The following is a 16,975-nucleotide window of genomic DNA, read 5'->3' as shown; positions in this document are numbered from 1 at the left end:
GTGTCTTAATTATTTCATAAATGTAATTTAATAATAAGTTTCAATTTATGTCCAAACCTTCACGGAAAATGTAAAAAAAGTGTGTAAAACTTTAATAAATTCGAAAGATTTCCGATGAAAATGATGTTATGTTGACATTTAAAAGATGCAAAAAGTTTGAAATAATTGTTCATCACTCATATAAAAATATAAACAAATTATATTCATAGAACATATTACCAAAATATGTACAAACGTAAAATATTGAAATATTTCGACTATGTTTACAATTTATTAAATTTTCAGTGTATGTTATACATAACTCTTTAAGTATTACCTTATCTTTTGATATAAAATGCTACGTTTTATTAATTTGTTAATTTATTTGAAAGACGTTTTCAGAATACAAAAATAAAAATAAACAAAAAAGAAGAACAAAGAAATATATTGACAAAATAAAATTATTTTCCCTTATTCTATCATCTAAATACTGTTTTAACAAAAGGGTGACAATGCGACAGTGCGATAGTGCGATGACAACAATACGAATATGTGATGACAAAAATGCGATAACCCGATTACCACAGTAAGATTATGCTACAGTGCGACAACACGATGGCGACAGTACGATACCGCGATGTCGCCAACGCGATAGTACTATTGCACTGTCACCATAACATTATCGCATTGTCACCATCGCACTGTCGCATTATTGTATCTATCACCATCGCACTGTAGTATTGTCGTCATTGCACCGTCATAATTTCGTCATCGCACTATCGCACTGTGTCACTCTGGATAATTAAGTATAACCACGATGGCCCTAACGGTATTCCGTAACACTGTGCTTGTGCGACGTAACCCGTGTATAAAAAATAGCCTGTGTCGATTATAATTTTTTCTCTTGAAAATAAACAACAAATTTTATCCTATTTCTAAAGTCATATAGTTTTCTTAACTGACATTAAACTTGTCTGATATATTTTACACAGCAAGTCACATCATCGCATTTTTCATGTATTCCAGAAAAGAAGATGGTCTATTTATAAGAATGACTGTTACCTAGAGTCTTAATGTTTAGTAAACGTTATCAATAATAATGTATTTAGTAAAATTGCGAGCACAGAATGTGTATGTATATCTCCAGTAATAAAGGAGAAGAAATCTTGAGGCCATAAAATAGATTCAAACTTTTTATCCGATTCAAATACTTTAACTTTGCGACCAGAACGTGTATGTATATCTCCAGTAATAAAGGGGAATAAATCATGAGGGCAAATAATTAATTCCAGTTTTCCTTCGATTCATTACAGCCAGGTAATGTACTTGTATTGTGCGGTCTTTTGCATGTTATGGAATTCATATCTACTTTATACTTCCATGATAAGTCCAGTTATTTTTGTTTATTATATTTTATTATAATGTGACAAGCGTGTTTTTCCTTGTTGCTATATTTAGGTTAGTTCGTAATGTGACTAGCTTGTTGCAGAGGTTGTTATATCTAGAACCTTACATAATGCGGCCACCTTGCTTGTTTTAAGGTACTTCAATAATGCGGCCAGCTTGTTATAGTTCATATACCTAGGCTCTCCCATGGTGGGACCGGTGGTTATATTTTGGTCCTTTTATAATGCAGTCAGCTTGTTTATTTTTTTCTTATTATGTACTTTTATTATGGGGTCATCTTGTTTGTTTTGTTTTATTTAGGTCATTTTATAATGCGGCCAGCATGTTTTGGTTGTATATCTAGGCACTTTTATAATGCATCTTGCTTGTTTGTTTAAATTTTTTTCTAACTAGACAACATCATCAAAAAGTTTCTGTCTTTGTTTTTCTGCTTTATATTATTGTAACGTCATAAAAAAGCCGTCTAAATAATGTGTGTTCACCATTCGTCATCTACAAAAAAACGACCACCCTTCTTCAGTTTATGAAGAAATTTATAGAGTTCAATCTTGCGTGTACTCTAATTCCTTGACCGACCAATACTAGTGCCAGATAATTATTATTTTCCCTAGTAGGGCACTTATCAAGGATAGGTGTGTACATGTACAGACCTCAATGATTCGTTTCAAAGAAGAAAATAATTTACGTACATTTATATATATGATAAATAACACATCAATGTTGTTTTACAACCTCATTTTTATTAAATATATAGATTATAATATTATGTAAGCATGCATAAAAATGAAATTCCTGTACACATATCATTCTTGCAATCAGTACTGACAGTATGGTTATTATGATATATATAACAAAATGTACTTATATATATTTATTTCTCTTTACAAAGTAATATGTAATAAAGTAATATCTTAATTCTCTAAAACTTGAAAATGTTTCTTAAATTTCAATAATAGGAAAGAAAATAAATACACATATATATTGAAAGGATCAGATTGAATGTTAACCACACTATGTGAAGAAAAACAATTATAATAACATTTTATCATTGCAATATTATTTCTTCAAAACGTTTCAGAACAGCCTCTTCCCGAATCCAATTATCCTTGTATGCCTTTTTGTCAGAATGATAATATGATTTTCATGTTCACATATCAGATGGACTTAATAAGAGATTAACACTCAGGGGAAAGTAAAAAAAGGTGAAAATTATTGAAACACAATGCATTTCTTGCAAAACATAGTTCTTTGAAAAGCTTGTATAAATGAATATATAGTCCGATGACAAAGATGTTACATTGTTATTATAAAAGTAGTTATATTTGTAAAAACCAACTTTTTATGTGTTTGAAATGTCAAAACATAAACAATAAGAGATATGCATACAGGTACAGTTGTTATATGTCCAATCTTCTTGTAACAATTATACATATTTTAATAATTTCCGTTCAGTTGTACTCTATCTCAAACAGAAATAAGAAAATTGAAACTAAATACAATGACAAACAATAGCATACCAAATACCAAAGTGTGCATTAGTGCAAACATTTACATCGAAAATAAGAGATATTCTAACATAAATGATTATAAAATGACGCCTTTTGACGTCATAGTAACATGAAAATATCCCATCTTTCTGAATGTATCCTTATTGTGTTACCTAAATGTATGTAACATTTTCATTTTATATACATACTAGGTAAGTAATATACATGTCATTTAAGTTGTTCTTTTGCCTGACAATATGTACATGTTATACAAATAAACAGGTTTGACAATTACAAATGAATTAGATAGACAGTTATGTTAAGAACATAAAGATAACTCTAAACATCTGTATTTTCTTGAGCTGGAAAAATAACAACATCAAATTTTACTAGAACATTGATAAGCAAAACATTAATTATAATATAAAATATTAGATCAACCTATGATTGATAAACACATATGAACAAAGTAATAATGATTTGCATTTTCTTGCATGTAAGAAAATATGTTTACCATGAACATACTGCTGCATCAGTACTAAGGGTGTAATAATTAAGTACCGGTACCATTACGTGCCAAGTTATGCAGTACCATTACCAGTAACAGTACTAGATTTTAGCTCGGTACTGCAGTACCAGTACTTTTTTTAAGAAATTAATAAAGTATCAGTACCAGTACTTTTATATATTCATCATATTTTGAATATTTAATACACACTGTCAAACAAACATAACATATTATGTATATTTACATAAAACATACTTTAATGATACATTTTTTTAAATAAGTATTTCCATGTCACATATGCACACTTTGAATTAAAAAAATATAACATTATTCAGAAGAAAAGAATAGAATTATTATTTACTTTAAAAGTTATTACATTTTTACAATTTTAATGATTTAACATACTTTTTACAAACAATATTTACCACATACATTCATGTTATATCTTATTGTTTAGTTACCAGTCAACTGTATGAATACAATGCAATCATCTTTCATCTAAAACACAACAGTCTTTTGTCGCCTTTCACACCTTCACATCTCTGTTCAATTTATACAAAAGTAAATAACAATTTTTTATTGTGCTAACAAAATTACTTGAAATAGGATTATTTAGAATAGAAGCAATTAAGTAGCGTTTATCTTGCTATTTCTTTACTAGTAGACACAAAGAGAAAACTGGTGACATTTTTATCAAAAGGAAAGTACTGCCTGGTAATGCAGTAGCAGTACCATTTTTAGACAGTTATGCAGTGCCAGTACCAGTAGTAGCAACATTTGTGTTAGAGCAATTCAGTATCAGTACCAGTACTTGCAAAATAACTGCAGTACGTACTGCAGTACCAGTAATGCAGCTCTGACCATGAAGGAATGTTATAGATATACCGTCAATTGAAAATGGCAATTACTCTTACATTATACTGCAACTTTGATATTTTGTATTAACTTTACACCATTTAATTACACATCAGTTTAAAGATTAAATAGCATTTTCTTTTTATCTAGGTCGAAAAACTTGTTAAATTATTTTAACAAATCATATAATTTATCTTAATATTATAATTAAGATGTAACCAATAGCAAAATGCAACATTTACACTTTTGCTCTTTTTTTCTATAGTTTTATGACAACCTTTCAAATTTCCTTCTTGCCTAATTGTAAGCATAAAAGATAACCGCTTACTTAAAGACATTTTTTATACTTTTGTTCCCTACTGATTTCAACTCAAAAGTATATAAACTAATCATCAATTTGAATTAGGGCTAGACTCTTCATGGACATTAAATATATGATAACAAAGCGATTTGTTTTCTTGATACATCTTTTCATAGACAGATTTCAGATTTACCCCTTGCTCCACACAATGATCTTTCGGCCAGCTACATATAACTCTAGCATCAACGTTTGAGTCATAATACCAATCCGGAAGTCCGCACAATAACATTGTCACAACTACATAACGCCCATCAGGCAAGGTAACCACACCCGGTGATCCAGACGCCCCTTTCGTAAACTTGCAATGAAACAGAAATCTTTTAGGATTAGTCAGAATATTATGTGGGGGCATATCGTAATCTTTGCCCGAGTGTTCTAAACTCTTTTGCTTTACTTGAATAATGTCACTTTTGGTTTGCACACTTCCAATATCAATAATCTTGTCCACGTGGTTAAATTCCATTAGTTTTCCTAATGAATGTCCGATAAAAGTAAATCTTTGATTTAGTCTTGGTAAACTAAAATATTTAAATGAACGAGGCAATTCAGTTCCATTACATTTTTCCTCTAGTTCAAGAATAGCACAATCAGTTTCGTTATCACGAAAAGGGACAGCTGCTGTAAAACTAAATTTTTGATGTTCTGAAATAGGCTCGTCTTTTTTATACTCAAACAAGGCAAACACGTCCTCACTTTGTAATGTCGAAAGGCAGTTTGGATTGTTTCCCATTTGCCCATAACCTGAAATATGATTTAATGATTATTGCCATTATTTACTTATTCAGGTGTATTAATATATTTATAATATCTTAAAGGCTCACTACGCCCCAGAAATGGTTTTATTTATATTTCTCATTGCTTTTATCTTTGGTATAGTTTTATAGACTCAAATTAGTAAAATATTCATTGGCTTATTATCTGAACCTTTTTATATGCTTCTTGTTTGAAGTTTGTACATTGTTTACATCTTGCTTCTTAAATGATACATTAATTTACATTTATCTCTAATTTCTTGAAGTTACAAGCATCTAACTTAATTACTAAATAGTATAGTAAACTATTATTATTTAATTCATGTTTGTCCTTTCTAAAGAAGTATTTTTTTTTATTTCTGAGGCATAATGAGCCTTTAACACATATCATATTAAGAATAAAAGTCATCGTGCCTGTAAATAATAGTAATAAATCATCTTAGTCTTTATTTATTTTGTTCTTTTGTTTCATTTGCTTTTTTTTCTTTGTCAAGAGCACAGATATTACAACATATATAAACTTGTATGATACATCTATGCTCATGTGTGAGTATATCAGTTGTTTGCCTAAAAAGGCAAGTTTGTCAAAAGGCAAATTATCAATCCTTTAAAGTTACACCAATTAGACACTTAGCCTTTGATATTGACCGTAATATGGGTTTACAAATAACAGACAATTGAATGTTTGAAGCAAAGGTGAAGCGGTGCATGTCATGTCGACGGCAATCTATTTTTTATTTGTTGAAAGTATCATTTTGCAGCCCGAGATTTTGGTTAAGTTAATCAAATGGTTTACGCGCTAGAAAAATGAATATTTCTTTTTGGGATTCAATATAAAACATATCTCAAAGTTTATTTATTTATTTATTTAATTATTAAATTAACAAGTAATTTATTAAAACGTTATTTATTTATTCGTGTATCTTTTTTGTTTTTCTACATAAATGCATCCAAAGTTTTTAGCTTTAATGGCAAATAGAACCTGTCATGTCAAACGTTGTTTTAAAATGGAAACAGCGTTCCGGATGTTATTCTGACACACACTTTAGGTGCACTTGTAATGTTTAAATATACAACAAGAAATTTTGTAGTTGAAAGGTGAACATAGTCTTGGAGTGGAACATGGTCTTGTGCTGATTTTCACATTGTTTCATAATGGTGATCATTTGTGCCAAGCGTTTTCAAACTTTTCATTGGTTAAAACTTATAGAGCGGAATTGAAATGCTGACTTTTTACATTTGATCTTTACGAATGAGCTTGACTTTGAATGTACGATTTTCATATTTATCGACATAACAACTTACAGTTTTTTTTCCTGTTACATTTAGTGCTGAATGCTTCATTTGCATGGTAATTGACTTCAGGCGCTAATGACATGTCATTACGCTAATCTGTCATAAAAGCCATGGGTTTTTTATTCTGTTTTTCTTTAAGATATTTTCTAGCTGATCATTGCTGCAAATAGTTAGTTGTTAGTTATAAATCTCATTTTTTGTACATTCAGTGTAGTTTGATCTGTCGTCAACCATCTCCGGAATTTTGATTTTTTTTCCGGAGAAATTTTTGTTCTTTCGCATTAGCGGCGCTATAAACGTATAGGTATTACAATAATTACACGGATAATTTAACTCAATTAGTTACGTGATATGATAAAATATTAATGGATTTAATATTATTACTCACTACTATAAAGCAGGTTTGTGCAGTACACTTTGAAAAAAGGTCATAGGAGACCGCATGTTGCGTACAGTCTTTTAAGTCTTTTAACACGCAAAAGCACAAACGTACGGTGTCACAGAGCTGACATAATTATATGTTTTCATTTATATCGTGCGCACAGAATACTTAGTCGTGCGCATGGTATACTAAGTCCTGCGCACGAGATAAATAGGTCTTAGTCGTTGGCATGAGATTCTTAGTCGAGAGTACGAGGTATGTTGTTGTGCCCACGAGTAACTTAGTCATAAGCATAATAAATTTAGTGGTGCGCACGATATACTATGTCGTGTGTATGAGGTATTAAGTCTTGCACATATTAATCAGGCAAATGCACTACAAAGTTAAGTGGTGCGTATGAGATACTATGTCGTGCACACGAGTTCCTATGTGGGGCGAACGAGATAATTAAGTCGCTCGCACAGCATAATAAATCTATCAGATTACACTTTATGTTTGATTATTTTTCTTGTCCAATCAATAACTTGAGAGGAAAAAGCCATGCGTTTTTTTTACTTGATACGGACAAGGATTATTCATGAAGTGTCATGGTTTTCTTGACCTTATGAACTCAATCATCAACTGGTAGTTATTCACAATGTCCCTGATAGATAAACAAGAGCTTCTTCCCTTTCATGTTATCGTATGAACAATGATAACTACCGATAGTATGTTCGTACTGATGATCAACCCTATCACAGGATGGTCTCAGCGTTTATAGTGGGGTACATGATAAGGGTCATAACTAGGTTAAAATTAATATCTGATTTATGGACCTTAGATAATTACCTCCTTATAAGACTCTAAAGACATGTACCAAGTTTCAAGTAAAAACATTCAGCAAAGATTTGTCATGCATGTAAATCTTTTAGCAGGAATGGAATTAAAGTGTAAAATTATCATATAAAATTATATATAGTGTAAATCTGATGGGTGAGTATTGTTCGCACGACTTGATTGTCACTTCGCACTATGTATTATCTCTTGTGCACGACTTAATTATGTCGTGTCTAGCCGAAGTCTTTCATGCGCATGACATAATATCACGCGCGTACGACTAAATTATATCTTACCCACGGCTTAATAGTTCGTTCACATAAAATAGAATTTGGTGCGCACGGAAAAAATAAAAATAAACATGCACACATCTTTTCTGTGCCATTGTACATATGTCGCATTGTCATTAATTATTATATGTATTTCAAATTTATTAAAGATTAATGATACTCATTTTTAGTTGCTCATGTCATAAACTCATTTAACGAATTCAACATTATACTATTTGTTTTGTTAGTTTATTTTTGATATAATTTTGGTTAATGAAATTCACTCAATTGAATTATTCCCCAATTTCTTTTATACATTTCTAGTACCTTTTCAATATATAACTTCGTTTCTTTCAATTCTAGCTAATACAAAAAAATGGTTCAAAATTTATGTTAAAATGACCAACAATTAAAGAGTTGTATTATATGTGTATATCGTAAAGGTTGAGAAAGTCAAGAGGCCGAAGTCTTATTGCTACCAGCAAAATATTTAAGTTACCACTTGTAATCTTTTATTTAACCCTCTTCAACTGATATTGTTTGTCTAATTAGGTGTAGTAGGGCAGATTCTTTCCCCTTTTTGTATATCAATACATTTTCTGATTTTTTGGCACCTTTGTAATAAATTTTGTTATTGCCCTTTTATAGTGGTACAAGAAAATATAATTTGTTTCATTATTTTTTTAATTACAATTTACAGTCAATCATATTCAGCATATTATTAAATTTTGTCATATATGTCAATATAAAGGAGATTTTGTTGAACTAATAATTTAATTATTTGGTTTTGATAATTATACTTAATTTTATTTATGAAAACAAATGTTAAAAATAATAGTAATATCTTGTAATATTGAAATTATTACAATATTGGTATATAAGGTTGGCATCTTTGGAAGAAAGGGTTACAAAGCCACGCTACCGCCCCATCTCTCATCTAAATTGAACAGTTATTTAAAAGTAAAAGTAAATCACTTTTCTCTCTTTAATTTTGTACATTATATTAAAAGTTCTTTAAATTAAATTTGATGACTACTATAAAATGTAAGAACTTATTGTTAGCCTGATATTTCTTAACTTCATATATTTAAGTAAATAATATTATCTAATAAAAATCTGTTATTAAACAAAGTGGAATAGGAAACTTGGTATTTTATTTATTCCCTAAGGGAAAGGTTCGATAAACATTGATAGCGAAGAGACTCCAAAGTTTAGACTCTACAATAATCAGTATCAAAAAAAGGTAGAGGAACTTGCGAAGCCAGATTGTTCTAAAGGTGCGTCCTTTATTTTTAACGAAAACAATCAAATAACATAATTTTCCTCTGATGATTTAGGATATTGAATGAGAAATAAAAAGACGCATTTACTTTTTTAAGGTGATCGAGCTACATTTTAGAATAAACATCAGTATGGGTTAAGCTGGCTTGTTGCACCTGTATATTTTTTTCACAAATAGAATATTTACATCTATCTAAATTAGATTTATTTTTAATCTGATGGATTAGTTAATTCAACTGAAATATCCATTAAGACTATGATTATGTTTGTATGCAACAGTTTCTGCTAAAATATATGTGCCAATTAATTGTCATAATTAACAAAATGTTTGAATATTTCAGATGTTGATTTAGCAATCATTCAATACATAAAATAAACTGCGGTAATGGTAATTGATTTAGTAATTGAGTATTTATCACTATTAAAACTGCGTTCATAACATTTTTCTACAATAAGAAACGGAACTTAAGAGAACAAAACATTTCATACCTTTGCTAATTAAAATATGATTAACAACGTGGTTGGCAGTCATGATATATCTAGTTCCAACACGAAACCCAGTAGCTCTACCACCAGGAAAGCAAATCATGCAAACAGAGCGAGAGGCTTCCACTCTAACACTAGACTCGAACACACTCTCAGTAATGGGAAACAAATCTCGCGTATCTATAAAGTTACCACGAGGTGATCCTGCATTCATACCCACTGTTGACGCAAATTGATGACATTCTTCCTCTCTTGCACTTGATTCCGAATAGAAACTTTCAAAAAGCCCAGTTTTTTCTTAAAAAAAACAAAAAAAACAACAACAACAAAATAAAAACACCAACTGATAAAAAATGGTCATAAATGAAATAAATCCATGGATTGCATTTTAAAGTTTGTTTAATATTATTTGTAATTGACATATATGATTAGGTAAAATGAACAAAAAATAAAGTTTTATTTGCTACCTGGCTTAGGCAAAACTTGTTCCCTCTTGTCTGTCTTGTCGGAGGTGGGATTGACGACAATATTTCCAATAGACATTTGTTTAATTCCTATATTAAAAGTCTTGTTGGTGATTCTAATATTTCCTCTTCCTTTGTATGTTTTTCTACAATAGGGTTGGACATCTGAATCAAAAGACAAATATGAGTCACAAGCAGTTGTATATTTATCATTTTGGAGGTCACTAGTTTCTTCCGACAAAGAAAGGGTAATTTGACTCGGAATTGAGCATAAGATGCGCACCAGAATATTGTTACGTCGGAAAGATAGTTTTACAGTACAATTGCTATATGACTTTATTGTGCAGTTCTGAAATCAAAAACAAGACGTCCATTCTGACCAGAAGCAACTGTTTTTCAGTGACTATAGAAATTTTTTTTAAATAATCTTATAGAAAGACAAGTCCAGCTCAACTTAAACTTGCTTCTTTATAGTAATAAAGTTTCCTGACATAAATTTTTTCTTTATAATAAAAATGATTGGAACCTATCACAAAGGTCCCAAGTTAATTGTCACTGTTCAACTGGTAAGTAACGCAAATCGACTCACTCTACATTTTTTTTTGTATTCCCCCTTCGAAAAAGAGGGGGTATATTGTTTTGCTTATGTTGGTCTGTCGGTCTGTCTGTCGGTCTGTCCGTTGGTAGACCACATTGTTTCCGCTGTTTATCTTAAAAACTGTTTTTCACAAAGTCTTCATACTTCATATAGTGCTTGGTCATTCCTATTAGATGACCCCTATTGATTTTGGGGTCAATAGGTCATGGGTCAATGTCACAGAGGCCCTTAATGTCAAAATGATTTCCGCTGATTATCTTGAATGTGTTGATCACAAAGTCGTCATATTTCATGAAGTGATTGGCCATAACTAGTAGATAACCCCTATTGATTCACCCTAGGTGAAAGGTCAAGGTCACAAGGGCCTTAAATGTCAGAATGGTTTCCGCTGATTATCTTAAAAAGTATTCATTACAAAGTCGTCTTGTTTCACATAGTGATTGGCCATAAATAGTAGGTGACAAGAATTAATGTTGGCTCAGTAGGTCAAAGGTCAAGGTCACAGTGGCCTTAAATGTCAGAATTGTTTCTGCTTATTTATCACAAAGTCTTCATATTTCACATACTGATTGGTCATAACTAGTAGATGACCCCTAGTGATGTTGGTGTCCTTAGGTCAAAGGCCAAGTCCACAGGATTTTTTAACGTAAGTATGGTTTCCGCTCAATATCTTGAAAGCTATTTACCACAAAGTCTTCATATTTCTAATATTGATTGGTCATAACAATTAGATGACCCCTTATGATTTCGGGTCATTAGTTCAATGTCTAGGTCACAGGGGCCGTTAATGTCTCATTATCTTGAATACTATTTATCACAGTTTTCATTATTTATTTTCCTTCCATAATTGAACACTTCCATGTATCCATTTATGCAAGCTTAATGGGGAAAATATAATTTATATGAGCAAACTTGATAAAAAACGTTAATGGATGCTACAGACCATGTCTGGTGATCATCCATTTATTATTTTGTAATACAATTTGCCTACGACTGTCTTTCGGAATTGCGATCTTTCTTTTTTTACTTATCTTAAAAAGTAGATAATTATATAATCTCAGTATTTTGAATGCATGTATAATGTTTGTCAGGATGACACCACCAGTCAATATTTATTTAAAATAACATCTAGGTATATTAGTCATCTCGACCAGTAAATTAAGGTTTCAGGTTGAATTATTTTACTCCCTAGAAGAAATAGGAACATTGTAACTTTAACTACTTTGAAGAAAAAAGGCAAAATATTGTTTTGATGAAATGTATTCAGTTAACAAGATAACTTTTATAATAAAATAGATTTAAGTTTATTAAAATTAATTTTCTAGTTTAAAAAGTTTCTAGTTTTCTAGCTCTATTGAAAAAATATTACTAAATGAAAAAAAAAACTGACATCAGGGAACATGGTTATGCAGCTGGAGAAAACTAGTTCAGGCTAATAAGAGGCTCACGGGTCCATGGATCAGGCCAGTATACATATATCAATCCCCTGTCTGTTATACAAACTGTGGCAATAGCCAATGTACATGAAACACAAGGTTTAACAATGAGTCCCAAAATTTATTGAACTGTGCTTTCTACCAGTTTTGAAAAATATAGATTTAAACAAAATTTAATTATAAAAATCAACAAGTTAGTAAGGTACAATAAACAAATGTAATCTTTCCTCAGGCCTTATTTTATTTCCTGGGGAAAAATTCTTTACACTGACCTAAAATGACCAAGCAGAAGGATTAATAGTATAATGCAATGTGTAAACACAAACAGAAGATGAATTTATTTTTATCATAGCATTAGATAGTTCCATAAATAGATTTTCATTCTATACAAACTGTGGCATAGCGCAGTAGTGTCTAGTGAGATCCTTTTTAGCATGTAAAATGAAAGACAATGTACAGACATGTTTATTTAAGATCTCAGAAAAAAGAAAACAGACAATGACATTAAGACTCTCTCCCAGTTGTTGAATCTGTTTTTAAGAACAACTGCATATAATGTACAAGTGTATAAAAGACATTCCAACATGAGTAGTTTCCTTTTCATTATTTAACTATAATTTGAAAAAAAATGCCATGGCCTGGGACATTTTTGATTTAGCGGCCTCTAAAAGGGGCCAATCAAATAAATATGTGCAAACTTGATAACAAACTACCTTAGAATGCTACAGACAAAGTTTGGTGGTCATCCATCAATTAGTCCTGTAGAAGAAGATGTTTAAATGTTTTCTTTTTTCAATGTTTAGCTTAAAGCAGGAACTTAAAAGCACCAATCAAGGTTAATTTAAAAAAAAGACTACAGTAGAATGCTACAGACAAAGTTTGGTGATCATCCATCAATTAGTTTATCAAATAGGTCATCAAATTAGTTCCATCAATTAGAAGCAGAAACTGTTCAAATGTTTTTTTCCCTTAATTTTAGCGCTAGAGGCCCCTAAAAGAGGCAAATCAAATCGATTTGAATACATTTGATAAAAGACTATCTAAGAATGCTACATACAAAGTTTGGTGATCATCCATCAATTAGTTCAGTGTGGTGATCATCCATCAAGTAGTTCAGAATAAATAATGTTTTAATTAAAGTGTTTTTGTTTTTTTAGCTATAGCGGGCCCTTAAAAGAGTCAATCAAATAAATCTGTTATGTTGAAGATGATGTTTAAATATTTTTTTCTTTTTTAGCTTTAGTGGTCCCTTCTAGGGGCCAATCAAATTCATATGAGCAAATTTGATAAAGACTAATCTAGATTGCTACAGAAAAATTTGGTGATCATCCATCAATTAATTCAGGAGGAGAAGCTGTTTAAAGGTGTTTTTTAATTGTAGTTCTAGAGGCCCCTTAAAGGTTCAAAGCATAGTAATTTGAACAGTTTTGGAAACAGACCATCTGAATATGCTACAGAAAAAGTTTGGTGATTATAAATCAATTTGTGTAGTACAAAAATGTTTAATGTTTTTTATTTTAGCTATAGCGGCCCCTAAAAGAAGCCAATCAACTCAATATGAGCAAACTTGATAAAAAGCTTCATAAGAACGCTACAGGCAAAGTTTGGTGTGTGATCATCCAATCATTAGTTCAGTAGCAGAATACGATTAAAGATGTTTTTTTTCTATTTTTAGCTTTAGCTTTAGGGGCCTAAAAGAGTCCAATCAAATTATTATGATCAAATTTGATAAAAGACTACCTAAGAATGCTAAAGACAAAGTTTGGTGATCATCCATAATTTAATTTAGTAGGAGAAGGTGTTTAGATGTTTGTTTTCTATTGTTAGCTCTCTTGACCCATAAAAAGGGGGCAATTGAAATAACATGAGCATATTTGGCTGTCACAAGAAAGCTACAGACAAATGTTTTGGTAAATCTGACAGCAGTTTTAGAGAAGAAGATGATTGTTGACGCATGACGCATGACGACGGACGACGAATGTTTAACAATCCCCCTTTGGTACTTATAGCTCACCATGAACCTTCTGTTCTGGTGAGCTAATAAAACGAAACAAAAAACAACTCCCCCATAAAATATCCCATCCAAACATATATCCTTTATCATACAGATGATAACAATATCGTCAACTCAAAACTATTTCCTCATCCGTTGTATTTTTTTCTACAATAGGTGAATCTGAATCAAAATGCAAATATGAGTCTCTTCTGACAAATAAAAGTGTTATTTGACTTGGACGAGCACCAGAATATTGTCACGCTGGAAAGTTTTACAGTACAAATGCCATATGACTTTATTATTTTGTTCTGAAATTAAGACAAAGCGAAACAAAACATCTACCCCATAAAGTACCCCATCTTAACATATATGCTATATCATACAATGAAAACAATATGTTCAACTCAAAAATCACTTAAATGAGATCGAACCATGTATCAGACAATTAAAACAAAGCAAATCAGTAGGAAGAGATCAGCTTCAAATGAATAAATGTTACTTTTATATGAACATCTATTTCAAATAATATTTCTGCCAACAAAAGTATCAAACGGCACAATGTTCCTTTTAATAAAGCAGGACCAGTCTGCGAAGAGCGAGTTCAACTTGAATGTTTCAGGATTGGGTAGTTAATGGCATCACAGACAAGGAAAATATTTCTGCACACAAGCTAGGAAGAGTTATTCGTATAAGCCAACTAAATGAAGTGATAATCTGCAACCAAAAAGATGTCAAAAATGGAAATTGTTCAGCAAGGCTTTCGTACAATTTGCTCTTTAATTATGAAGTGAACAGGTTCTCAAAGTCTAAAGTGAATACAGTTGATACTTTGTGCAAAACGTTCAGTAAAGTATAAGGGGTAACTTTGCAGAATGGATTTTAAGGATTATATATCATTATAATTATGGGATGGTGGCATATGTTGAAAGTTAACACGTATTGAAAATGAAGTCAATCATCTTGATAGTTTTCTTCTTAACATAAAAAGGTTTAGAGCTTGAAATCTTAATTGAAAAGAGACATAACTTTGCATAAAATAGGTTTAGTATTATCTTGTGCCAACACGGAAAAAACAACAAGATAAAATCTTTAAACCAAATGTAAATTGGTGGTATTTTCTTTTCTAGATTCGAATTATCAAAATAGAACAAATTTTAACGCGAAAGAGGATCATCTGAATAATTTCTTCAGATAACAATCCTACTCTACATCTTGCTGGGAATCACATCAGTCTAAAAAGGGTCACTCTTATACTGTTCATAATATATATTACTAATTTTCGTTTTAAAGGCATCTGAGATCTAACAAGTAGTTTTGCTCAGTATTACTGTTTCTTCAATTGATCTAGACAATGGTAAACAGTGGTATTTTTTACAGGTCGAAGAATCAACAAAAAGGGTTAAGAAAAAAAATGCGTTGTATATATTATTTCTTGGGAGAAAATGTGCATACACTTAATGCAAATTGCAGACGTTAATGATTTTTATGTTTGTTTTTAGGTTGTATTTATGCATCAATTACGATTACATACAATCGGAACTCGTTGATTAAAAAATATTTCTTACAATCATAATTCATTAAGAAACACCCACTTATGTACAATTATAACCAAAAAAAAAAAATTGGCAACATTTATATTTCTACAACAATTAAAAGGAGGCAGTATTTAGATAAAGTATTTTGGTTTTGAATTGACAAATTTAAAATAAGTTAAAACAGTTATGAAATTGAAGTTGATAATTCAGCTTGTAAACTTTACGGTAATAGTTGCTATATATCAAGTTTCCGTGGCTAGAATTTCAGTTTCTCGGCAAAATTGATTTCAGTGGTATTCCGGCCAGACTCGAAAAATGAAACATGGAGCTAGCTCGGTAATCAGTTTTATAATCTACATGGTATGCTGAAGACCTATATGATGAACACAAACACTCCAGGACACCCTGTGTTTATGTCATTTTCAGATTGTATAGTGCTTGAGAATGAAACATCAACGAATTATATAATGCAAACACCACCCTAAATATTTCTGTAGGATTTCAATGATATAAGATATTTTCTTAAGGCTTCAATATAATAAGTCGTGGACACAATATAAAAAAGTACGGCAAATGCCACCTCTAAGTTTTTATGACATAAAAAACATGCAGCTTGATAAGAAATGATACAGTGACATTTTTTTCTTTGTATATTTTATGTACAGTACTGTATACAGTTCTGCGAGTGATATTAGTTCGTAAACTTTTTATCACATAATCAGTGAATTAAATACACGTGATAATTATTCATAAATTGTGTGCTTTTATAAATTTGCTATTACTCTCACAAAATGGTTGCTATGGAATGTTCTCATGTAATTTATATGTGTTATTATGCAATGTTAAAATACAGTAGTATGTGTTGAATAAATAAAGTTAGAAAACAACGTTTTTGTTTTAGTGGTGAATAACTGAGTAAATCTCACTATGTGTCTTCATCACATGGTACCTAACTGCTGTTTTTTTCCACTGGTAAACATCCGCAAATGAAACAATCTGTTTATTTTTTTGATAAGGCTCGACGCAAGATAATGAAACATCGTACTTATTTGACTTTAATATAAAGT

The 16,975-nt window shown here is 30.9% G+C and overlaps 1 protein-coding gene across 1 annotated transcript in view; it reads right to left on the bottom strand.

Moving 5' to 3' along the window:
• Nucleotides 1–4,627: 4,627 nt before the first annotated feature.
• The window catches only part of LOC132735549 (uncharacterized), a 39,629-nt gene continuing 27,281 nt past the window's right edge, over nt 4,628–16,975 (bottom strand). The window contains exons 5-7 of the mRNA XM_060722502.1: nt 10,347–10,508; nt 9,883–10,176; nt 4,628–5,338 (exon numbers count right to left, since the gene is read on the bottom strand). Coding sequence (XP_060578485.1) covers nt 4,629–5,338; nt 9,883–10,176; nt 10,347–10,508 — 1,166 coding nt within the window. The 3' untranslated portion in view covers nt 4,628. The remainder of the gene's footprint in view (nt 5,339–9,882; nt 10,177–10,346; nt 10,509–16,975) is intronic.

The sequence above is a fragment of the Ruditapes philippinarum genome, unplaced genomic scaffold (assembly GCF_026571515.1).
Source record: "Ruditapes philippinarum isolate M1 unplaced genomic scaffold, ASM2657151v2 ctg1390_1_1_1_1, whole genome shotgun sequence".
Taxonomy (NCBI): Eukaryota; Metazoa; Mollusca; class Bivalvia; order Venerida; family Veneridae; genus Ruditapes; species Ruditapes philippinarum.
Note: the sequence above shows the minus strand (reverse complement) of the source record. Positions and strands in the feature narration are given on the sequence as shown.